The sequence below is a fragment of the Pantherophis guttatus genome, chromosome 2 (genome assembly GCF_059756535.1).
Source record: "Pantherophis guttatus breed Tessera chromosome 2, ASM5975653v1, whole genome shotgun sequence".
NCBI lineage: Eukaryota > Metazoa > Chordata > Lepidosauria > Squamata > Colubridae > Pantherophis > Pantherophis guttatus.
Window position 1 is genome coordinate 188,579,485 of NC_142064.1, and position 26,948 is coordinate 188,606,432.

The following is a 26,948-nucleotide window of genomic DNA, read 5'->3' on the forward strand; positions in this document are numbered from 1 at the left end:
GGATGTGGTTGAAAGTTTCAGCTGGTGCAACATGGAGCCATCCAGGTAGATAATAAGTGCACCAAAGTTTAGTGACTATTAGTGACACCACTAATACATCCTGCAATTAGCTCTGGGTAAGAATTGAAATTTCAACCAGAAGACTACAAGTTCAGTCTGCCTATCAAATAAAATATGGAAAAGAGGGTCAATTTAGGGAATGTCATCTTCAGTGACTTCAGCTCAAATGTTCTCAATGATGACTTCACTCCTTTGGAACAGTTTAACTTTGCGTATCCTATTCATTCTTCCTTACTATCCTTTTGGGAAGCCAAAAATATGGGTATTTAGAAAGATATTTGAGACAAGCAAAATCGTGCTACTCTGAATGTATAAGACTGTAATAAATTGATTGATTGGTGGTGCATCGGCCTAATAGTTTATGGTTATATTAATTGATTTTTGTTTTTAGTGTCCTGATACTAATATTAAAAACCACTCAGTCTCCACACATGGTATGGCATATGCTGATTGAATAAACAAATAAATGTGTTACAGTGTTACATCTTCTAGAATTTTAAATTTGGGGATTTCAGTGAAATAGGCTTAGGATTCAATTCGATAGATTCAGAGGATTGTGGAAGAACAGGAAATGTTTTAACATATACTTGTTTCTTTTGTATAAGTACACTAAGCAAGCTACACAGATTGGGAAATAAAATTATGATGAATTTTATTTTATTTTTTTTCATCCTTCCCTTTTTTCTTATATGGAGATGTTGGCAAGAAATATTTATATTTATTAGTTTTTTTCCCCCCCACCTTTATTATTTGTATCAGTAACTCAGGGCAGTGCATATACATAATAATACATAATATTCCTTTCTCTGCTTATTTTCTTCACAACAACTCTGTGAGGTAGGTTGGGCTGAAAGAGTAACTGGTCTAAGGTCACCCAGCTGGTTGTCCTGCCTAAGGCAGGACTAAAATCACCAGTCTCCTGGTTTCTAGGCAACCACCTTAATTATTACACCAAACTGACAAAAACACTTGTTTTTTTAGTCATACTATTTCTGTATTGGTGGTCTATAAAGTACCAAATCACTAATGAATCTGCAGAAAGGCTGAGTTTCAAATTCAGTATCTGTCCATATGATTCGCCTTGAGATTTCACTAAATCTCCCTACTTCCTCCTCCCCCTCCTTCTCATGTTCGGTTCTTTATTTCCTCAATGTTGCCTACTTACTGTCAATTCACTCTTCCTTTTTTTACCAGTTACTCCATTGCAGAAAACCCTACACAGTGATGCAGCAGGATCACAACTCTATTCCTGACATGGAATGGATGTTCTGGATAGCTATTCTAGATCAGCAAGGTTGCTCTTGAATGTGCAACTGGGTGTTTCTCTGGGTGTTTCACCCATTTTCCCTGGGTGTTTATACTGAAATGAATGGAGAGGATGGCAGGAATTCTGCCAGTCGTTTCTCTGAAACTTCCCCATATTATATTGAATGGAGGCCAAGATCCAATTAAAATAGGTTGTAGGGCAGTGCTTTTGTCCTGACCGAAGGTAGGAGGAAAACAGACATGAGGAAGAGTTCTAAAAAACTACAGTTTTGTCATGGTATCATTCAGAGTTTTTGGAATTGGGTACCATCAGTATGCTAGCGATATCACCGTTTTCCATCTAGCTATAAGATAGCAATCAACACCTCTGAACACTACTTATGTTTAATAATGAGAGAGAAGAAACTGAAATCTAAATAAGATGCTACTTTTGGTAAATAAAAAACTAGAACTGGGGGTGAAGGTTCAGCCTGTTTTGAATAGTTTATTCCCCTGGAAAATAGTCTGGGAATACTCCTTGATTTTTACCTAATTCTTCATTAAAAGCCAGTTGAGAACTCTGGGGTGGTACACTTTTGCACAGTTACATTTGTTGAGTTGGCAGAAACTTTTCCTGATTTAATCAGATCTAGAGATAGTGAGTGAACTATGCCTGTCCATTTGGAATATTCAGTTTACTCTTCATGGGTCTAGAAATTGCAGTTGGTGTAAAAACTCAGTATGCTATCTCATTATCAACCTGTCCATTCATTGAGAACTACAGAAGAGGCCCTCTTAAAAGATGACCCTGCTGCCTGAGATTTTTTTCTTCTGGTGTGCAGGAAATGGCCTTTTCCTATGCCGTTTCCAAGCTGTACAGTACAATCTCTCAGGAATTCATTTAATGCCTATTGTGTCAGGATTTTTAAAAATCTTGAAGATATAGCACTTTCACCATCTTTTTAAATATTGGTTAACAATGGTATTGATGAAATTTAATATTTTGCATTGTGTTTTTTTTAACATGGTTAGCTGTCTTGAGTCTTATCTCAGCAGAAAATCAGGATATAAATAAACATATATTTATATACACACTAAGGAAGGAGCATGTACGTTCTTTGTTAATTCTGCATGTTCTGCTAAATTCTTTTACAGTATATATGAAACTACAAATCCTATGTCATTTAACCTTTTAATTATTTAACATAGTGCTTTGAAATTTAAAATAGCAAAACTCAATTTTTTTGAAATACTGCTCTCTCAGGAAAGACATAGAATAACTTTTAATGATCTTGTCCTGTATTCTTTATACTTAACTGTGTTAAGAACAAGCTGCATAGAACAAAATAAAGCTCATGAGTGAGTAAACATTTAAAGTGAATATCTATTAGAAAGAAATTTAGAATCTAGTCCTATGATGTGAATACTGAAAGGCAAATTCACTAAATTCATTAGATCATAGCTAAAGGCATGATTGGGTTTCCAAAAATAATGTTTATATGTTGGTATGTTTCTAGTTGTGCAGTAATTTTATTCTGAAAAAAAAACTATGCAGCAATTATATATTTTATATTTGAAATATAATAGAAAATTATAATCTAGATTTCATCTGAAATAGTAGATGTTACTGGTAATTTCCTGACTTTGCAGGCCATTTTTATTTCTACCATTTCATATATTGCTGTTTTGATTCTCTCTCTTTAAGGATTCTTAACAATCTCACCCAGCCATAATTTCCTTGTTTGCTCTCTATTGATTCTTCCTTCACACACACACACACACACACACACACACACATTTGCAGTTCAGTCCTCATTCTCTCTTTCTCTATGAAAGCCACCATCACCACAACATCATGGTAATTAATGTTTTTATTCGGTCTACATTCATTCTGCCCCCATTCATTATTAACCCTATCTCTTCTTCTCTTAGCACAGATATTTAAATATCCTGTTACATTCAACATATCTGTTCCATTCCATCCATTCCTGTTACATTTAACGTTTAATTTCTGCTGATACACTCCTCCCTACTCAGTTTTCATAATACTCACTATCTACCTACCCTCATTTTTACACCTTAAAATTTCTCTATACATTTCTCCATTTTTAGTTAACATTTTTAGTTAACTTAAGAGTATAAGACAAAATATACTTGCTCTGGTTTTTCATCCTTTCTGTATAAGTTGCTGTGTTCACTTTTCTGTCAAACACAAGTCACTATAGATCATAGCATGATTATACATGCACTCATATTACCAACAGTTACTTGATTGTGATATAGTGGCTATATAAATCTGATGGATGGATAAATAGACTTCTAATTTCACCAGATGTGTTCCTCATACTGTACATTATCCATAAATACATCAAGCAACCCAGGGCATATCACATATTCTCATCTTACTCCCTGCTCAGTGTTGGACCAGTTGCTAGGCATTCCATTGATTCTTACTGTATTTCTGTCTCACCATATTGAATAACCCACCTTCAATTCCATACCCATAACTATTTACTCTGTACCCGTAATGGTAACCTAATCACTTTATCATAGATTTTCTCTAACTTAGCAAACATGCATTTTTTTCCTCACAGTCATATACCCTTTAGTGACTTGCTAAAGAGTAGAAGTTACATTTGCACATTTCCTGCCCAGCATCATAATGTGCTTTATTTATTTAATCAGTCTTTCAGTCAGTTTACAAGATTGCACAATTTGCAAATGTGACTTTGAGTGACTAACATCAGGTAAAACAGCAAACAAAAAAACAATGCATGCCCAAGGCCACTCACACACGTACCTGATCAATTCCTTAAGAGATAAATTTTGGTAGTTGTCATTTTTGGTACTCTTTTTATCAACATTCTGCCAGAGTTATTATCAGACAAAATAAAATGACCTTCTTGTAGATTCACTCTTACTACCTTTCCTCTTTTTTATAGGGACACAATAATAACATTGTTAAGGGGCACAGTGGTTAACATGATTAGGAGGCTGGGTTGGAAATTAGGAAACCCGTGTTAAAACCTGAGTGCTGCTGTGGAATGTGAAAGGAACCCCCAACTGAGTGTCCCCTGGGCAATGGCGATGTCACTGGCTAATCCTGGAAATGCCTCAGTGCTTCTGACATGAGTGTGATGACAGTCTTCCTGTTGTCAAACACAGATACAGTTTTCAGCCATACATTAAACAAGTCAGAGACCCATTCCACCACTAGCTATATGCTTGGTTATAAATTATAAATAAATTATAGTATTGTATGTATTAAAATTAGTGGATATTCATTAAATTTTAGTTTCTGGAAAATATATGCACCTACTATGGAAGGAAGACATTGAAAAATATTATGGCAAATTATAAGAAATACTTCAGGGAACTGTTTTAGTTATAGTATGGGTAGTTGGAATGGCAGAAGATGGGGAATCAAAAGAAAAAAATGGGCTGACTAGATGTAATGATGTAGGGGATAATAGAATTTTATTAAAAAGATTTTTTTGTTTATTAGCAACATTTGCCTCAGATTATGTAGAGTACACTATACACATTTGCCTCGGATTACATAGACTATACACCTGTGATGGCGAACCTATGGCACATGTGCCACAGGTGGCACGTGGAGCCATCTCTGCAGGCACACGAGCCGACACCCAGGTCAACTCCACCACGCATGCCCGCACACCTCCCGCCGGCCAACTGATTTTCAGGTCTCTGCCGGGAGACACGCATGCATGTGCAGGGGGTGGGGGGATCGCACATGCATGTGCAGGGGGTCATGCGCATGTATGGGTGTGTCGTGCCCCCCCGTGCCCCGTTTTTGGTTCCAGGAGGCTTCAGGGAGGCCTGCTAGCACCAAAACGGGGTTGCGGGGGGAGCACAGGGGTCACGTGTGTGGGGGTGGGGGTCGCGCGGGGAGTCACACATGCATGCACGTGCGGGGGATGGGGTCTGTGGGTGGCATTGCATTATTGGTGTCGGCAGGCGCGCATACACTGTCTCACCTGAGCATTTGGCATTCGAGGAAAAGCTACACCATCACTGCTATACACTAAACACATTTGCCTTATATTACATAGACAACACACAATACATTGTCACTGCATGGACAATATTGGACTCAAACAGACTACATAATAGGAAACAGATGATGGAAAAATGCAATCCAGTTGGCAAAACCCCTTCCAATTTTGGAACAGACCATGAATTGTTGATGTCAGATGTATGGATTAAACTTGTTAATTAAATACAGTATAGTAGATGTGTCAGCAAGATACTCCACGGAGAATATAAACACAAAAATAAAAAATCAATACTTTTGTTCTTCCTAGCATTTTTTTCTGCAAATTTGGGTCAACTTTTTCAGATCAACCAAGCATTGGTTGCCCCAGGAATTGACCAACCAGCTTGTCACCTGAGCCTGACATTATGGGCTAAGACTGAGCGACTGGTCCAACGTCAAGCAGACAGTTTTCATGCCTAAGGCAGGACTAGAACTCCCAGTTCCTACTTCAGTAGTTTAACACCTCTCTCTCTCTCTCTATCCCCCCTTTCTCTCTCTCTCTCTCTCTCTCTCTCTCTCTCTCTCTCTCTCTCTCTCTCTCACACACACACACACACACACACACACACACACACACACACACACGGAGTATGCCTTAAAAATATGAAGGATGGGAGAGGAATCAAAAATTTCAAAGCAGAAAAGATCCAAGTAGCTTTCACAGCAACCTGTTTTCATAATCAGAATAGGACATAGAACAAAAGTCTAGTGGAATAAAAAGATACAGTGACTAAATGTAAATTTCCATCTCAAATAAGAAACAATAATATCAAAAATGTCAACAAATAATAAGAAAGGGGATCAGAAAAATCACTTTCACATTTTTTTTATTAATTTATCAAAATATAAAATACAGAAATACAAAAAAAAAATAAAAAAATAAAGATAAAAATATTTAAGAGTAATCATGGAAGTTAACCAATAGAGGCAAATGAGAATAAAGATGGAAAGATTAAAACCCTTTACAGATAGGAGCATTGAATGTGAGTAATATTTATAAATAGTGAAACAATATAGTCTGGGACCACTTCTATTAGAAAGTGAAATATAATAAGCAGTGAGTCAGCTGTCAAATAGGAAGTTTGCAAGAATAGATGAAATTGCCCATTGAATAAAGTTACAAAAGAAAGAATAGTTAAACTGCCAGCAGTTTCATATTAACAAGGAACAAGACTGTGGCCTAACAACTGGGAAAATTCAGTGTGTACCAAAGAAAAGAGTTGTAAGAAATGCACAAATTACTGCACCATTATATTAATTCCTAACACAAGGAAACTTGTAAAATCTTAAATAATAGAACCAGATGTGAAGAAAGAAATGCTAAATTGTAAGCTGCCCACTTAGGTGAGATGGACAATGTAGACCACGGGTGTCAAACTCACAGCGTCACATTGCCGTCACGTGACATTTCACAATGTTTTTTTCCTGGGGTGGGCGTGTCCTGCATGTGATGCATCCAGCCTGCCAGCTTAACATCCCTGATGTAGGAATTTGATAAATAAATCAATAATGAACAGATTTCAGAAAATGTAGGACTGCCTTAGCTAACTTAACATGGATAATAGAGTATTACTTAGTATAGCACATCCCTGTCGATGAAGCCAGAATGTAGAATGTTTTAAGACTAATGATTGTGGCAGAATGCATTTATATTTTTTGTGAGGAATAATTACAGTAAAAAAGAAGCTACTATAAGTACTTAATTTGGAGAAATGGTTCAAATTAGGGGTGGGAGTGAAACAAAGATGCATATTCTCCTCATATTTATTTAACTTACACAGAGAATAAATTAGAAGAATGGGATCAGAAGAAATTGCCAGAGGGAGTAGAGAACTGCTGGTTAAAAAAAACAGTAAGAATGGGGATATGCAGACACTATTTTGTTAGTTGAAAGTAATAAGACTGGAACAATTTGTTGAAAAATCACAGTAATATTAAACATTAAATGATAAAAAATAATATCATATTGTGTGCTTAGTGACATTGTGGACTACAACAAAGAAGAGAAGGTAGGTACAGTACTGGCTTTAATTTTCTTGTCCTCAAGAATAAAGAAACTGCATGCTAGAAAGCATAGAAATTAATCTTAAAATGAAGGCAATGACAAATTCAGGCAAGATCATGAAAGGAAAATGTTCCAAGAGATGAGAGTAATTAAAAAATGATCTTTCCAGAAGTAGTGTACAATTGTGAAAGCTGGATCCTGAAACAGAATAAGAGAATGATGAAAGAATACCGTGGATGAAAAGAAAACTCTTGTCAGGCAGCCCTAGACCAAATAAAGACCGACTCTTCGCTGTAAGAAGAAACTTGTGTGCTTTGAATATGCACCATAACCAAATGATAAAGTAGGGGGGGAAATGCAATTGTCAAATCTGAGGGAAGAAGACAACATTGACTCTGAATAAAGTGCGCGTATGCCATCATAAGAGATTATTGGAACATCTTTGTAAGAAATTCAAAGTATTACTGAAGAGAGTAAGTATTACTGAAGAGAGGGCAAGATGGTAATTGTATACTCATGCAGAGAAAAAGCTGAACCTGAATGAGTGGCATCTAACTAATAGATAGTAGTCATGATGATTAGTTGGACCTTTTGTACTTTTATGTATTCTTGGTATTACAAAATAAATAGCAGGTCCTTTTACAATGAATAATAACAGGCACTACATAAAGACCATCTCTTTGCTTTTTGTATTTGTTGCTTGGCAGATAACCAGGTAGAGGAAATAATTAGATCAGGGAAATGTGCATACCAGTGTGATTCCTGTGATATAATTTACATCACCACCATATATAGAAAATTGGAACTGTCTTCCTATCTAATTGTCTAGTGAGAGATGGCTCTTTCATGCATTAATATTCTGTTTTTAGGAGTACGTACATAAAAAGTCAAAAGTCATACTGATGAAATAATTGCTTTACAAATTACAGACCACTATTTGTGAGGCAATAATTTAAGCAGTGTATCTAGCACATTTTATCTATGATTTAAGTAAAGTATTATGAATTGACAAGGAAAATTTTCAGTTTTGACTATACAGCAGTCAGTCTTCAGTTTTGTATAATTCATGTTTCAAAATTTTATTTTTTAATAGAAGATGCCCAGCTCTACAGCATATATGTTGTTAGATTATGCTGTCCCTTACATTTTGTTTCATAATTATTTACTATTAGAAGAGCTTATTGAAACTGCTAGACACAAAATATTTTTATTTGTTTCTTGCTTCGTTAATTCTCCCCATTGCAGTGTTTCTCTTCAAATATAATTGCTGGCTTCATCTTTTGTTCATACAAATAAAACTTTAAGTCAATTGAATGTCCGTGGTGTTGAAACAGAATATTTTTTATGTTTTTGCTTTTTTAAAATTTTCTTTTCTAATAACGTTCTAGCACGAAAGACAAAAAAGAAAATAAAAGGAATTCAACAATCCAGCGTGCCTGCAGGAAGGGATACTGCTGAAAATCCCACAAACAAAGCTATAGTTCCTGCCACACTGCCACAGCTGACTCCTACCCTAGTTTCCCTACTGGAAGTCATTGAGCCAGAAGTGATGTTTTCAGGCTATGACAGCACAATACCAGACACAACTTGGCGCATAATGTCAACTCTCAATATGTTAGGTGGAAGACAAGTGGTTGCTGCAGTGAAATGGGCAAAGGCAATACCAGGTAAGTGATATAATCCCTAATATAGAGTTGAAGGGGTGGGGGGGAAGGAGTGACTTTGTTTTTGGCATAGTTTGCATTACCTTGAAGATAATCCGTGGGAACCTCATATTAACATCACTCTTCCTTCCTTCTTTCCTTCTTTCTCCCAAGAAATCAGAGGAATAATTGCTCTTATTCAAAAGGCTGATTTCACTCTTTGTCTATTCAGTGCACATTTGATATTAGGCCAAAGACTGTAGGTTCCCCACTCTTGGTTTTTAAACAATCCTTTTAACAAAGTAATTTCTTAAGAAACCATTATGAATATGAAAACAATACTTTGGGTAAGCAGTATTTCAATTATAATGTCCAGAGGCTCCACTTTTATTTTCAAACAGGCTTCAGAAACTTGCATCTAGATGACCAGATGACTCTACTGCAGTATTCGTGGATGTTTCTGATGGCTTTTGCTCTAGGATGGAGATCATATAAACAGTCTAATGGAAGTCTACTGTGTTTTGCTCCAGATTTGATCATTAATGAGTAAGTAATACAATATCAATAAAAATATTTTGTGTGGTTTTTTTTTTAATTAGGTGGTGTTTAATTACTTCTAGCCACTGGCCATCATTTTCCAGAATTTGGTCAATAATAACCTGAATTCTGCTTCTGGCATCGGTGGTTGTTACTTTTACTATTGGGTATTCACCATGTGGCTCTGAGTGCTTCTGCCTCTTCAGAATCTAACTTGTACATCTGGTAGTTCTTGTTCCATGGTTTGGTGAAATTTGGGTGACAGAATCTTGAGCTTTATCTTACTAGCATGTAAGGTAACTGCAGTTGTTTGACAGTTTGGGTCTTCTTGAGTTTGGTCCTTTTTTTGGTCACAAAATAGCTATACAGCCTAAGCCATGAAGATGAAGGAGATAAATACATATTGTCACTCATGCTTTTTTCACTTCCTGTTTGGAGCTTTTGTCACCCTTATTTGGAGGACAGAAAGCTTTTCCGCCACATGTTGGATCAGGATGCTACATGCTACACTAGTTTATCTTGGTATGATGATCGGATGTCAATTTTATGGGCTCATTCAGGCATATTATGATGCATTGTGCATTTATTTCAATGTGTTACTACTGTTTTTGTACCACTGACTGTTAGCCACCTAGATTCTTGTGTTGATTGGGTAGTTTTGTACACAAGAAATACAGGTAATCCTCATTTAGCAAGTACCTCAAATAGCTACTGTTCACAAATACACCAGCAATAATTAGTAATTAAAAATATTTTCAGACTAATCAGTGCATTTACTACAACAAAAGCCTTCAGTACCAAACTGATTAAGGTCTGGTCAGTTTCAGGCAGCTACTGTGAGCCTGCTATTCTAGTCAGTGCGTTAGGTTCACAGAGCTGAGCTTGTTATTTTGTTAGCACATTTTTAGGAAAGCACTATGCTCTGGAGAAAAGAAGCTCAGGAAGAGAGAGCTTGTTTAAACAATCTGCTGTACAAGCGGTAAAAGGGGGGATGGGTTAGGCATGAGACACTGGACAAGAGAACTTTATCTGAATGAAATGGCACGAACCAGTAATTTTTGCTTTCTCTCTCTCTCTCTCTCTCTCTCTCTCTCTCTCTCTCTCTCTCTCTCTCTCCCTCTCCCTCTCCCTCTCCCTCTCCCTCTCCCTCTCCCTCTCCCTCTCCCTCCCTCCCTCCCCCCTCCCCCCCTCTCTCTCAGAGTGAATTAGAGAGTTCTAATTCACTCAAGTCTTATTTCTTTATGGAAAAATTCTGAAGTGGTAATTGGGAAATGTCTTGCCATGTGAAATGGAGTTTATTTCAGCCTATGAATTTGGTTGAAGTGGATGGAGTGCTCTTTAGATAAGCTCAACCACCTGTTTTGCTAGCTCCAAGCCCCTACAATGCTTTTTCAACAGGTCGTTTTTGAAGAGTACTCAGAAACTGCAACTGGTTCAAAATGTAGCAGTCTACATGCTAGCAGATAATAGCTACAACTGTTAGAGGGAGGTCTTGCAGTCTTGGGTATTAAGGAATTTGCTCTTCTCCAAGTTCTAAAAATTGTTTTGGACTTCTGTATAGTCTTTAAAACAATTTTTAAAAAAAAAAATAGAAATGAGATTGGGGCAAAAACTCCTTGAAAAGATTGAATGAAACTAAAATTAACAGATTTATCCATTTTTTCAGTAGATATGTTTATCCTACTTTAACATCTTGGAACTCTTATTTTCATTATAGTAAAGAGTATTAAATTTCCATGCCTTTCCTCAATAAACTTGCTTTCTGAATCCCACAATAAATAATGTTTAATATAATTATTAGTAGCACCTTTAATATTGCTAATCGAAACAGAGTAACATAGTACGGGGCTTTAGGAATGTTACAAAGTTAAAAAAAATGTTTTAAAACAGAAGTAATTTACAGATATTTATTTATTTGACTGACTTTGCTTTCAACCCAGGCAAGCACTCAAGGCAGCAAATAAAATTTAAAAATGAAAGACAAAGCAATAAATGTTAAATAGGGCTAATACTAAAATAATAAAAATGAAAAGATCCTAAACACAGTGTATGTGTTTGTGTGTGTTTTAACCTATTGTGAAAACAGTTGCATTCTGGAAGCTAACTAAGTTTTCCATGGTAACATCAAGCTCTTCCACAACAGACATTCTTTGCTACACCACCCAGCCTCTTGAGTAACTGCACAGCTTAAATACTTTTTTTAAAAATCAGGATAAATTCATTTAAATCAAGTTGATTTAAACTGTGAAATAAAAAAGGCTGGGTTAAATCGAGCATTCCCTTAATATTTCTTCACCACTAACCATGTATATTTGCATAAAGCATTATTTAAATTGTAATTTCTTAAAAACTAGTAATTGGCTCGCTGTCATACAGCATGCTTTGAATTTGTTCTTTTTACTCAAAAGAGAATAAGTCTGTGCGAAAGTACAGTGAAGCATAAGCAAACCGTAACTCTCTTGCGGTAATAACCCTTTCCTAAAGATTTGCCATAAATACTTTTCAGGTCATCTATACTTTCCTAGAAGACATTCAAAAGGATTTGTGACAAAGAGTCTACTCTATCATTTTTTGCAAAATCGTTTCCTGTACCTGCAGATAAGCTGAGAAGACCATTAATGCCAAAGTTTCAAGAGGATATGATTACCTCAGCTGTTTGAAAAGTGACTCAAACAGGCTTGTCCCATGCAAAGTATCCTCCATATAATTTGCACAGCTACAACTTACATCATATCCGCTTGTAGAAATACATTTAGTTCTTGGCATCACTCTTTAAACAGGATTCAGAGAAATTGGTGCAGGTTTAGAGAAAGTAATGAAGATGATCAGGGATTAGAAATGTATGAAGATAGATCAAAGTACAAGAATATTTGTTTTCAATTCATTCCAGAGTGCAGGACATTGGATATGCTATGAGAATGTGAATTTCAACTGATTTGTAGAAGAAACATCTTAACTATAAGATAGTCAAAGAGTAGAACCAATTATTTAAGGAGGTAGTTTCTCTTTGCAGGAGATAAGGAAGGAGAGGCTAGATAAGTATCTATTCAATCCAATTCCTGCTATTGGTCTTTATAGCCTATATAGTTTCTTCTTTTAAAAACAATCATGATTGTCTCTGTTGCTCAAACATGTTAAATCTTGAAAAAACATACCAGTTTATGTAGAATTATGCAGGTTGTAGGGATTTTTATCGCTAAGCTAACATGTTTGTGGGTGTTGAACTGAATGCTATGCATTGATCTATTATCATACTTGAACCTAATCCCAATTCTCTGTATATAATTATTATTGTTTAATAATAATTAAACAATCTTAATTATTGTTATTCCTGTGGTGAACTAATTCCATCATCAGGCTGGAAAGGTCTTTGGACTTCTAATTGAACTCTTTATCCAGGGCAACAGTCCTCATACCATCCCCTTGAAAAATCTCAGTGAGGAGCATCCATGACTCCAAATAGCAGGCTGCTCCACTGTATAAAGTTTTCTTGTTAACACCATTCCTTAAGTAAGTGATTGACACCTGTTCCATTCTTGGGCCATGATCTTCAGTTGGATTAAAATGCCTCTTGAGCTCCAAATTCTTTTGTCTTCCTGCCTAGCTTCTTATAGTTTTTCATAATATTTCCAGGCTCTTTCTTAAGTATGATTTATTCCAACATGAAATAGAAGGATGGGATTTAACTAATTGAGTTTGCCTCTTCATCATATCCCAGATCTGGGAGAAAATACACTTTTCTTTTGATGTCATGTTTGATTTGCAGATTGATGTCAGGCACAAAACAATCAGGTCCACCCATGAAGAATTCAATTAGTTGATTTATTGCTCAAGCCTATACACAGGAATGTTTTCAGACTAATGGTTTGCACCTGAGTGAGACTAGATAAGGTTCAAATGCATTGGGTGTGTGTGTGTCAAACTTCGCTGTCTTGTGCCCATGTAGGGATTCTAGACTATCCCTATTTGACTCCTCTCCATGGCTCAGCTAGTATCTCTCCTACAATTGCTAACTCCATTCCTTTCAACATTGAGACACTTCTCACTACCAACACACCTTTTTCTCTTCAGGACAGACATTAGTTTCTTCATATCTATGGAAGCCCAAGCTTCTTTCCTTCCCTTTCGCTTGAATGTTGAACGAAAAACTTCAGAAGTGAATCATCCCTCAGGGGAAGAACTGAATTGATTCTCCAGTGACTGGCACCGCCTCCTGGTTTTCTTGGTCATTGATATTACATGCTGTCAACCCTCCTTTCCCAGGGCTCCTCCTTCCACCTTCTTTCCTGTGTTCTTTTTATAGACATCCCTTTGCCTTTCTCAGAAACTGTTTGTCTTTCATGATGAATCTTAATATGGACAAATGTGCCTCCAAGCCCTCCACATTCTTCTCCAGCAACACAATGACTTTACACTTTCTTGCAGTGGTCGGCACAACTCCTTGTCCATATCTATAAATTTCCAAAAACTCATCCTGGACATACCTGGTCTTGAGCCATGAAATGCTTTGCAACCAACATTTTGAATTGTACTTGGAAGCCAATGCAGTGCTTACAAATGCAGTGTACGTGGCTGTAATGACTTTTGCTTCCTGACAGAAGGCTGCTGTAACTAATTACAACTTTCAAATAGTCTTTAAAGGAAGTTCCATGAAGAAAAGGATACAGTTGGCTATCTTTAAAACAAATACCAATTCTATTTTTAGTTTTCTTGGCACCTTGAAAATTGTTACTTAGTCAAATAATTTTTCAGGTAATTAACTTATACTATAAAAGGCACAGAACTGCATATAGACTGCTAGTTAAAATAATGCTTTACTGGAGAAACAGAAATTCCTCTAAAAGGAGGTAATACTGTAGCCTATATGAATAGGTGAGGAACCAGAGTGGCATACTGCATAAAATTTGAATCAGAACAATCTGGACTTAAACCACCTCTGTGATGTTTATCTTAATGGGTGTCTTATTTCAATCTCTTTTATGTGAATAAGAGGTCTGGCATAACTTGTCACTTCCCATTTTCATGGCTTTTGTGATAATATATTGAATCTGTAAACTGCCTCAAATGGAGGCAACTAAACATTTTAAATAAATAAAAACTAGGGATTCTTAAGGAATTAAAAGTGGTCAAACAGGTTTGAATATTGTTCCTAATGTTGTTTGCATGAAAATCTGGTAATATTTTAATGTAACAAATGTGTGTAGAAAAGGAAAAGAGAAATTGTAATGACATTGCAGATTTGACATACTATAAAAATGGCAATGTAATTGGCAAAAAAAAATGGATACTGAAAAAAGGAATCAATTTTACTTTCCACTGACCAATTCATAAGCCATGTTGGAACAATTTACAAAATGGAGACAAAAGCTTAGAATATATTTCAGTAATTTTTAAAAAGAAAAAAGAAAAATACTTACTGATAATGTAGATCTTTTTTTCAGTAAACATCTCCTGTAATTTTACGGTCATAACACAATTTTACCAGCAATGAGTAAACATTTTAACCTGCATTAAGTTTAGTTTGAAAAGAAGATAGATAAATTTTAAAAAGTTTCTTTACTTGTTGATTTTCTCCATACTAAAATATAAGCAAAAGTAATTTAAAACATTTATTATGATGAAATAGAACACACACTGCTACCCCCTTTATTCTAGATTACCCTAAGAGTATCTAACAATCCTCTTTCACTTGGGATGCTCTTTTCTGAATGGAAGTGTTGAGGATGCTCTTTCAAGAAAAATGAGAAGAGCAAATGGTCTACTCATTCAGGGACTGCCATTCTTCAGAGCTAAGAGAGACATCAGCAGTTTCCACCTGCATAGACATTAAGAAGGCTCAGCACATTGTGTGCCTTGAACCCTCTCCTTGCTTTCTCCATCAGTATACAAGTAGCCCTCACTTACCAACAACAATTGGGACTGGCAACTCCAATGCTAAAGGCAGTGGCCACTAAGTGAAAATTCATGTGACCGCACTGGACTTACAGTGTCACTTCTGCTACTGTCGTTAAAGCAAATACATTAAGTGTGGTCATCATGTGATCACGACTTGCGATTTTACTGCCAGCTTCTCTGTTGGCTGTTGGTCAGAAGCTGATTGTGAGGCATACAAAAGGTGATTACGTGACTGCAGGATGCTGTGACCGTCAAAATACCATCTCGTTTAAAAGTCCCCAATTGTTGATCACAGGAACACGGGGACACTGCAGTGGCTATAAATAGGCAAGTTGGTGGGGTTTTTTTCAACTGTTGTAACTTTGAATAGTTACTAAACAAGGCAGTTGGTAACTGAGGACTATCAGTGGTCAGTATTTCAAAGAACTGCAAGACAGTTTTGAGAAATGGAGAAATTTAAGCTATGTCATATTCTGTTTAGAGTACATGTGTGATGCTGTAATGTTTGGAAGAAGTAAGCTAATTGAAATATGATACAAATCTTTCTTTCTAGCTTTTACTCTGATACAGGCTCCTAACAGTCTAGCAGAATCTTTTTGTTCTGAATATTCAAACAAAATGGAAGTATTGTTGGGAGGAGGGAAGGGAAATCTAAGTAGAGCAATCACTTTGTTCTGGGTGAGATTATCTGTACTCCCTCTGAAGTTTACTTCATTAGGGATCACTTCCAGTTTATCACCTTAAGAAACAAATGAAGGTTATAATGAGAGTTTTTGACCAGATTCATTTGGTATGCCAGCAGGAGCCTTTTTTGGTCTATTTTTGCTGCAGTTACTAAATCTTCCAGCCATTTCAAGTTTAGATTACTGTAAGATGTTTGATGTGAGCCTGCTCTTGATAGCAGTCCAGAAGTTCCAGTTGATATAAGTTGCTGTCAAAAGTCCATTTGAAACATTTACTCTTAAGTCCTATTTGAGGCCTTTGTAAATACAGCTTATAAACATGGTAAATAGTTGGCAGCCAAACTAGTTGTACAGAGAGTATTGGTACATTGCCATATGTCCTATTTTCTTCAAAAATATTAAGGTTGAAGATATATAACTTATTCAACTTTCTGGGATATTCAGGAGTGTTAAAATGATTCCATAAAAAAATCTATTGGTTTCTTTTTACTGATACAGATGTGTGTGTGCTCTTTCCTCAGGCAGAGAATGAATCTACCATGCATGTATGATCAGTGCAAACGTTTACTGATGGTTACTAATGAGTTAGCCCGGCTTCAGGTTTCCTATGAAGAATATCTCTGCATGAAAACATTGCTCCTTCTCTCTACAAGTAAGTGGTTATTTCTGCCCTTAACTGCTTTTTTAAAAATCTTGATCTATTTTGCAAATTGTGACTCCATCTTCATCATTGAACAGTGATCTGGGAAATATGAATCCTAGTTTCAATCCAAATAGATGTTGCGGTGCTTTTTCCCTATCACCGTTCAATTCTTACCAGTCTAAGGATAATCAGTAAGAATGAGTAATGAATCCATTATAAATATATTTCCTAGTGTATTGAAATTGTTTATTTTATGATTGATGATTAAGATTGCAGAATTTCTGCCAGACAGAAAATACTTTACTTTCAGAAATTATTAAAAGTGCTTGGTTGTTAAGATGACTCCAATTTTGTTGTAAGTGGAATTTTGACCATAGCCAATATAATATATTTCACAGATTGTTATATTGCACAAAAAATTCAAAATTAATTATCTGAACCACTCCCATTGTCTGAGCCAGAGGTCAGGGGTCAGGAGAAGTCCAACCATATCTTACTGAATATAAATTTCCCATTCCTTTTGTAAATAAATGCATAATTGAATTGAACCTGACAGTAAATCTGCCCCATAATGAAGCTGGTTTGTTGAGATTCTTTGAAAAAGAGATTCATTTTTCAAAATACAGTAGAAACATATATGTTGATGAATGAAGGGGTAAAAATGAGAGAACCAGTAACTATATTTGGAAACAGATTGTTACAGAGTATTTAACTATATATAAGGTTGGTCAATAATGCACTGGTTTTTTTAGGCAGAGGATGAATCTACTATGCTTGTATGATCCATGCAGTTGTTCGCTGATAATCACTGAGTTAGCATAGGTCAGGGCATTTTTGTGTTGTATTGGTTATTGTGAATGTAAAATGGTAACATGTAATTGAATATTCTGTCATCTTAATCCAGTTCCGAAAGAGGGCTTGAGGAGTCAGGCTCTCTTTGATGAAATTCGTATGACATACATCAAAGAGTTGGGGAAAGCCATTGTGAAGAGAGAAGGAAACTCTAGTCAGAACTGGCAACGATTTTACCAACTGACAAAACTTTTGGACTCCATGCATGATGTAAGATTTATTAATATGCATTTATGTATTGTTTTAGGGTAGTCAGTAAAATGTGGAGAGTATTTTTACTGTATTTGAAGGAAGAATAGGAAGGTCATAGTCTTACCCTGTTTTAATTGTTTCAGTGAGTATAAAAATAATTAAAATGCACAGCATTAGTAAATGTAGCATAGCTATAAGAATTTACTATTGTAATCTTTATTGAACAGCAGTCCACTGCTGAGAAGTTGAACACCAGCTGCAGGCTGTTTAAATATACAGTGGGGCAAAAAAGTATTTAGTCAGCCACCAATTGTGCAAGTTCTCCCACTTAAAAAGATGAGAGAGGCCTGTAATTGTCATCATAGGTAGACCTCAACTATGAGAGACAAAATGAGAAAACAAATCCAGACAATCACATTGTCTGATTTGGAAAGAATTTATTTGCAAATTATGGTGGAAAATAAGTATTTGGTCACCTACAAACAAGCACAATTTCTGGCTCTCACAGACCTGTAACAACTTCTTTAAGAGGCTCCTCTGTCATCCACTCATTACCTGTATTAATGGCACCTGTTTGAACTTGTTATCAGTATAAAAGACATCTGTCCACAACCTCAAACAGTCACACTCCAAACTCCACTATGGTGAAGACCAAAGAGCTGTCGAAGGACACCAGAAACAAAATTGTAGACCTGCACCAGGCTGGGAAGACTGAATCTGCAATAGGCAAGCAGCTTGGTGTAAAGAAATCAACTGTGGGAGCAATAATTAGAAAATGGAAGACATACAAGACCACTGATAATCTCCCTCGATCTGGGGCTCCACGCAAGATCTCACCCCGTGGGGTCAAAATGATCACAAGAACGGTGAGCAAAAATCCCAGAACCACACGGGGGGACCTAGTGAATGACCTGCAAAGAGCTGGGATCAACGTAACAAAGGCTACCATCAGTAACACACTACGCCGCCAGGGACTCAGATCCTGCAGTGCCAGACGTGTCCCCCTGCTTAAGCCAGTACATGTCTGGGCCCATCTGAAGTTTGCTAGAGAGCATTTGGATGATCCAGAAGAGGATTGGGAGAATGTCATATGGTCAGATGAAACCAAAGTAGAACTGTTTGGTAGAAACACAACTCGTCATGTATGGAGGAGAGAGAATGCTGAGTTGCATCCAAAGAACACCATACCTACTGTGAAGCATGGGGGTGGCAACATCATGCTTTGGGGCTGTTTCTCTGCAAAGGGACCAGGACGACTGATCCGTGTACAGGAAAGAATGAATGGGGCCATGTATCGTGAGATTTTGAGTGCAAACCTCCTTCCATCAGCAAAGGCATTGAAGATGAAACGTGGCTGGGTCTTTCAGCATGACAATGATCCCAAACACACCACCCGGGCAACGAAGGAGTGGCTTCCTAAGAAGCATTTCAAGGTCCTGGAGTGGCCTAGCCAGTCTCCAGATCTCAACCCCATAGAAAACCTTTGGAGGGAGTTGAAAGTCCGTGTTGCCCAGCGACAGCCCCAAAACATCACTGCTCTAGAGGAGATCTGCATGGAGGAATGTGCCAACATACCAGCAACAGTGTGTGCCAACCTTGTGAAGACTTACAGAAAACGTTTGACCTCTGTCATTGCCAACAAAGGATATATAACAAAGTATTGAGATGAACTTTTGATATTGACCAAATGCTTATTTTCCACCATAATTTGCAAATAAATTCTTTCCAAATCAGACAATGTGATTGTCTGGATTTGTTTTCTCATTTTGTCTCTCATAGTTGAGGTCTACCTATGATGACAATTACAGGCCTCTCTCGTCTTTTTAAGAGAGAACTTGCAAAATTGGTGGCTAACTAAATACTTTTTTGCCCCATTGTATATTTAGATTGCATGTTATTCTGCCTCTCAATGTAACAAGCTAGGAAGTGTAGAAAAGCAAATTTCTTGAATTTTCTTATGACCATTAATTACATTGAACTGAATTTACTATATTATATTTTACAATTTGCATTTCAAATAAAAAGGTTTCCAGTTAATTGGATACCAAAGTTAAAGTTGATGGATAAACTATTTTGTTCTGATTATTGTTGGCATGATGCCTAAATAATTGTTCTATTTTTGATGTACTGCCCCCAGAGAATATGGAATGCAGACAAATGATGAATCTATTCAGTCCAGACTTTCCGTATTTAATGGGCATTTGTGTTTGTTTGATGTAATAGTTGAATTGAGGCAGTTTTCTTTTATCATCTTATTGTGTACCTCAATATAAATACATTTCTTATTTGCTATTCATGTGCGTGTTTGTGAATATGTATACATCAAATACTATCCTTTACATAAGCACTCAAGGCTAGCAAAACATCTTTGCTGTATTAAAGATGTAGGGGTAAAATATGCTTACAATATTTTAGAGTATCAGAGAAAGCTGGCTTCATCCTTCCTTCTTATCATTTACAGGTGGTTGAGAATCTTCTAACTTTTTGCTTCCAAACATTTTTGGATAAATCCATGAGTATTGAGTTTCCAGAAATGTTGGCAGAAATCATCAGCAATCAGTTACCAAAATATTCAAATGGGAATATCAAGAAGCTCCTATTTCATCAGAAGTGACTGCCTTAATACAGAAAGGTTGCCTTAAGAAAAAAAAAAAAGTCAAATTATAACTTCTTTTTTTATAAACTAAGAGACTTGTTAATTTTGTTATTGTACCTATATTAGGTATTTTTGTTTTTTGTTTTGTAATTATGCACTACATGTGGTTTACAGAGGGCCAAGATCTAGCTTTCAGAAGACACCTCAACTGAATGAATACAAGAAAGAAAAAGAAAGAAGTATGGCTTGGAATTTTTCCTCTATATATACCATCATGCTGGCAGTATAGAATGCATCAAAAGCAGCATTGTCAAATTTGGAATCTGCATTGTCAACATTCTGCTCGGAGTTTCTGCAGTTGGCTGGTTAAATTTTTCTAGATTTTTGTTTTGGTATAGATTGTTTTGTATAGTTAAAGTAGCATTTTTGATTTATGCATGTAACATGAGGAAAGTTTACAACTGTATATCAGAAAAGGGAAGTTGTGCCTTTTATAGCTATAACTGTCTGGTTTTAGCAATTTCCTTTACCTTTATATACAGTGGACTAGCTTGCTCATTTTTTCTTACATAATTTTTGTAAAACTTCAAGATGCCTATTGTACAGCTGTTTTTAAAGTGGGGCAGCTCATAGCTTAATGACTTCTAGATAATGAACTTCAAGTATAATCATATGAATATAAGGTGGCTTGTCTAATATGACTGTCCTAATAACCCTTCTAAATTTGGCCTATAATTCAGCCTTCTTCAGTGGGGAATGAGGATTGAAATGTATTCCAAATCTAACCTGAACACTGGAATTGCTTATTTTTTGATATTGGTCATGCATGTTCTGTGAGCTACTAGAAAACTAGCTTTGTCTTAAACAAGTGTTAATGAACACAAACATTTTTTAAAACAGCCTAGATATTTGCATTTAATGCAATAGCCATAATTGTAAGAATCTTGGGCTGGATTGACATTAAAAATATCAGTCTTGATTGCCCATCAGGAAACTTTCAGGAAAATATGCATTATTGTTTAAAAGTTTACTTATACATGGAGAAATTAACTTTTTCCATACACAATTATTGCCATATAAGTGTGTACTCCAATGTGTATCAGTGTATATTATATATACAATGGCCACAATCCAGAGCAGCTATAACGTGCATAAAAAAATCAATGTGCACAGAAATTGGCATATCTGTTCTCATTGGACACTCAGACATAGCAGAACCTGTTCTTTTAAAATATGTATGTAGAAAAAAAAACAGTATTGGTAGCCTATTCATATTTTTCAGAACAAATAACAGATTTACCTCTTGGGATCTCAGAATTGGTAGATTCTAAAGGGAAACCTCTTCCCTCAAATGTGATCAGAACTGCTGGAAAGTAGGGTGAAAAGTTTCAGACTTAATATGATGGGCAGTGCATATCCAGTGGATTAGGAGTCTACACCCCACCTATTCTTGCAGTAGCTATGTTAATTCCCAATAAAGCAGTTCAGCAAGCTGAAAAAAGCCAGTTTCTGTTGTTAGATTGCACACTGGATTGAAGGCAAATGTATACAAAACCTGACTCCATTTTAAGTTAGAAATTGATGACTACATTTCTCTGTGCGTGTATGGGTGATATACACACATACACACATACATATACATACATGCACACACAAACACATATACATACATTATATATAAATACATATATATATATATATATAAACCAGGATTTACAAAATAATTGTACCTCTACCCTGTATATGTTTCTAATGGTTCTTAAAAGATTTTAATTCAAATAAGATTTTTAGCTTTATGCAGAAAAGAAAATAGACCATATTACAAGAAGAAGAAAAAAACTTTTATGGAAAATTAAAACCCCAAATTTGTATAAGGCTTCACTTCCGTTTTTCACTCTCTCGCTCAAGTGAACCAATCTGGAGAACACCAAGATTCCACTGCTGATTTTGTGCTTTAGAATAGTACTTGGTCTCTGTACAGCTCCAGTCCTTCTCTATCAAACTCCTAGTGTGCCATAAAACAACCATATATGTCTTGTGATTTTTTTCCCTTGTTGTTTTAAACAGTTTGTAAGCTGTAGTAGCCCATCCTCCGAGCACCTTAAGAATTTTCAGTAAATTAAAATACTATGCCACTCTAAACGTTAAAAACAAAACAAAAAATATTTTAAGTGGCCAAAATAAAACAAGAGGTATAAGTGCTTAACAAGAATTAACAATCATAACATGATATGTTACTAATACAATTTTGTTTAATACTTTCAAATGTATAGAATCTGATAGTGTTTGAAGAAAAAGAAGGAAGGGCTAATACAGCTTTAAATGCAGTTTATCAACTTATTGTATAATAGCTTGTATAGTGTATCATAAGAAAGGTTTTTAGATGACAGATTGCTTTATCATGACACATATATTTTTTCTAGGGGTCACAAATGTGTTGATATGGTAACCCATAAAAATGTGGTTTGTCTGGAAGTATTAGTCTTCACAGCATTGTGCTGCAGTATCTAAGAGGTACTCTAATTTTATTATGTATTTCTGTTATTTCACTTTTCCTTATTGTTCTAAATGAACCTATCCATATTCAATGGAAGCTCCTGGGATAGAAATGTAAATCCATTAAACCATTGTAGGAAAAAAAGGGTTGGAAATTAAGTATGATAATCCAACCTATGTGTTTGGTTCCCCCACATTCCCCAATTGAATCTGCAGAATCTGGGTGGGTTATGAAAGCCCTACATACATACACAAATACACACAGACACAGACAAAACACACAGAAGAAGAAAAAATGAATTAGTGGCTCATGTATGCCTTAGCCTATATGTTCACACCACCAACCTGTGTGGATTACGTTTAAATATTCTTTCATTGAGTAAAGCAAAGCAGACCAATTTTGCAATAAAATGCATATAGGTACCAGCAATATGTAAATATAGATCATAGTTTGAACAAAGTCAAATACATTTCTAATTATTCAACAAAATTGCTCCTTGTAAAACAAGAGATTTTACCTGAGCTATTTTTGTCTTGTCTTAATCCTCTTTAAAAATGTGAGGCTTATAAATGAAAATCTCCTGAGCGCTGCATTCAATACTTGGGAGTAAAATAGAAAATGTAATGAAAGGAAAGATTTTTCTTTATGGTATCTGTGCAGCTCCAGAGTTAGGAGCTGTGAACAGCTGCTGTGAATTTTCTCAAAACAGCTGACTAGCCCTGAGATGCAGTTGCAAAAACCACAGAATGGAAAGCAAAAGAGATGCCCCTTTCACATAATCCTCTTCTGACTATCGCACAGGGAAAATAGCTTTCTCCATCACCAGTTGCTTAACCATGGTTTATTGAATAGACCAGAGTTTGCTTGGTTCACCTAGAAAAACCAAGCCATGTTTCCTTGATATCCCTGTATGGGTTTACAAAGCCTACTAAGCCACAGAGAAACCACATGTTAGAATAGCATTTTGTGTAAAGCCAGCATTCTGCATGATTTTCTCTTCAGGTGCTATTCATGTAGCAGTTCCAAGTATTACTGCTCAAGTGATAATTTACAAGATACCCTGAAACAGGCACATAATCTGTGCTACTGAATAAGCTTGTAAACATTTACATGTTTAGCCATTTACTTAAGCATCAGTGAATATTTTAACAATAGTATGCAAACTATTGAAAATCTATTTTGACTGTTTTTGGTTAACACTAACAGGTTTCAGTATTTACTTTCAAAAATGCTCCTGGAAGGATAACACACAAGGATACCAGAAATTATACATGTATTAAATATTTTCACCCCCACTGCAAAGTTTAAGAAAGCTAGGAATGTGTGATTAACAAATACGTGTGTGTGAGATGATGGTTTACCAACAAAAGTGAGGTATCCTGTGTCTGTGTGAAGACAAAGTCTGGGTTGGAAAGAGGCTTTTATTCTATGTAAAATATTTGTTGAATTTATGAATTTCTTAAACATAGAAATGCTGATTTTAGAAAATTTCAGTTTAAATGTGCTAAATGATTTTAAACAAAAGCCATTTAAATATATAAGCATTTAACAAAATGTGATTTTGTTTGGCTATTCTTTTTTGTGCTGTGGGAAATCAGCACTGCAAATAAAACAGGGAAAATTATGACTTCTGTCTCTTCAGTGCCTTGCCACATCATGCTGACCTGGAAATGATTTGGATAGCACTAAATATAAATGTGGTATGCTAACATTTCGCAAGGTCATTGGTAGGAATAGTCTTTCATAGAATATATTCAGGCATTGGAGAGATGAAATGCTAAAGTAAGGAAGAGCTTATTTGGCTAATATCCTTATTTTAACTTTTACTACCTGTTGAAGTGATTCCTAAGAAAATGTTTATGATTAATATGCCAATCTTGCCAATCAGATTAAACTAAAAGTACATTTGATAGGGGGGGCAATCAGAGAAATATAAAATGAACACAAATATGGAAACAAGTGCCAACCTACCTTTAAAAACAGAGCTTCTAAGATTCATAATTTCATATTAGGACAGGGAAGAAGGATAAGTCAGGGAATGGAGAGACAAGATGTGTTGTTATAATCCCTATGAATAGAATTTGAAGTTATGGGCATTGCCTAGAAACATCAGAATCATACGATTTGTTTCAAAATGTTTATTGGATCTTAATTCTTAAATCTTAATGGATCTTAATTCTTAAATCTTAATGGTGGTATAGAGTCCATATTATGACGCAAGGTATTTAACCCTTCTATACTCTGGGGAGGGGATGAGCTTTGATGACCTAACTTGGATCAAATAGCTTTCACACAGCAAAAATACAAAATTGTGTGACTTTATACAGGAGTGCTTGTGCAGGCATGTATTTTGTGTTTATAATTCCTGTAGACTTTCCAGAAGACTTTGAACTGCAGAGAAAAATGCACATATTCCTTCAAACTGAATGTTGGATTCAGAAGTATCATTTTATCTGCAGAAGGTGCTCCTTTTATTTTGTGCCAAAGGAAAGTGAAACAGTCCAAAGATTTTTTTTCCCCTTGCATAAGTACAGTAGAAGCCAAGAAGTCTGTAGAAATTGCCCTTTAGACCGCTGCATGCATGCTTCCTTCCTTTTGTACTTGTGTATAAGCCTTTGCAAAACTGAACCAGTGACTATTTTCATTTCCTCTCTGTTCTGAAGAGCCACCCAAATGTGGAATCATTCATTTTAAAAACATGTAGGCCTAATTAGTACTGCAGTTTCATAAAGTAAATATTGTGCATTTCCTTCATTTCTGCCCTTATCGCTCTAATAACCTTTTAAAATTTCTCTCTCTCTCTCTCTCTCCCTCTCTCTCTCTCTCTCTTTCACACACACACACACACATACAAGAATCAGATCACAAAAATATTAGATTTATTGTATTAAATGCATGGAGCTGAAACAGCAGGGATGGAAATATACTTTCTTCATGGTTCTTCGAAGTCTGTTGAGATACCTCTGAGTGTAGTAAGGTTAAGACCAATAATTTTTGAGAAGGGGTGGCAAGGCCCTGGTGGCCAAGCCACTTTAATTTGAAGCATGCACTTGAGTATTTTATAGAAAGGGACCAGAATTTTCACCCTCTTTCATATGCAAGCCTCACCTACTGCCTGGTTCACACTGAAGTGAATTAGGCTGTTCTGAGTGTATCTACATTTTTATGCTATTGCTGTTACACTGAAAAATACTTTCAGGCAAGGCAGAGCCTCATATTGGGTGTTTTTTTAAAAAAAGAAATTAAGGATCTTTTGAGGCTTTTCTGATAAAAGACCACATGTAAGAAAATTGTCACCTCCCACCCACTCCAACCAACAAAGTTAATAGCACGGATTCAACAGTTTGTCAACATTCTATTTTGTATATTATACAAAAATATATAATGGGGACAAATGCTATATTATGCTGGTGTATGGCATTAATTAAAAAAAAGCTTTTTCATTATTTTTATCACAGTAATTTTAAACAGTGTAAAAAGAATTAAAACAAGTGACTCCTGTCTTAAAAGAAAAGTTGTAGTTTTTTATTCATGCCGAATAACTGTAGTAACAGTGTCTTTCAACATAATCAGTGAAAAATGTTGGACTGTAAAATCTTGTGTGGAATTGTTAAGCATTTATTTTCATTTTAAATTTTGCTGTTCTGGTAATTCAAAGCCACACGTCTGTACAGAAGCTGCCGTAAATGTAAGCCATTTACAGCAATGCTGAATAATGGACAAAATGACAATAAAATTCTGCTTTTTCATTACATGTTCAAACACTTTTGAAGTGGCTTTTTTTCTCTTGTGCAGAATGCTGAATCTAAGCTTATTAACTTCTTTCTATTCTATTAACTTCCTCTCCCAAATTAATTTTAATCCTGGGCTGCCTGGTCTATTGAGTGCAGAACTTCACTGGCATTTTTTTTTCTTTTAATCTTCACCGTTGTCTACAAAAGTACACACACACACTTCAGGTTCTAAGGGTGAAGACAATCAGGCACTGTAGCAGTGCAATAATTGGTATAAATTGAGGTTCTGCCTCTCCAGAGTAGATAAAA

The 26,948-nt window shown here is 35.9% G+C and overlaps 1 protein-coding gene across 2 annotated transcripts in view; it reads left to right on the forward strand.

Annotated features, from left to right (window-relative positions):
- The window catches only part of NR3C1 (nuclear receptor subfamily 3 group C member 1), a 68,444-nt gene extending 41,777 nt beyond the window's left edge, over window positions 1-26,667 (forward strand). For both annotated transcript variants that reach the window (XM_034404938.3, XM_034404930.3), the window contains 5 exons: window positions 8,756-9,034; window positions 9,412-9,556; window positions 16,647-16,777; window positions 17,673-17,830; window positions 20,274-26,667. In XM_034404938.3, coding sequence (XP_034260829.1) covers window positions 8,756-9,034; window positions 9,412-9,556; window positions 16,647-16,777; window positions 17,673-17,830; window positions 20,274-20,426 — 866 coding nt within the window. In that variant the 3' untranslated portion in view covers window positions 20,427-26,667. The remainder of the gene's footprint in view (window positions 1-8,755; window positions 9,035-9,411; window positions 9,557-16,646; window positions 16,778-17,672; window positions 17,831-20,273) is intronic.
- Window positions 26,668-26,948: the final 281 nt, after the last annotated feature.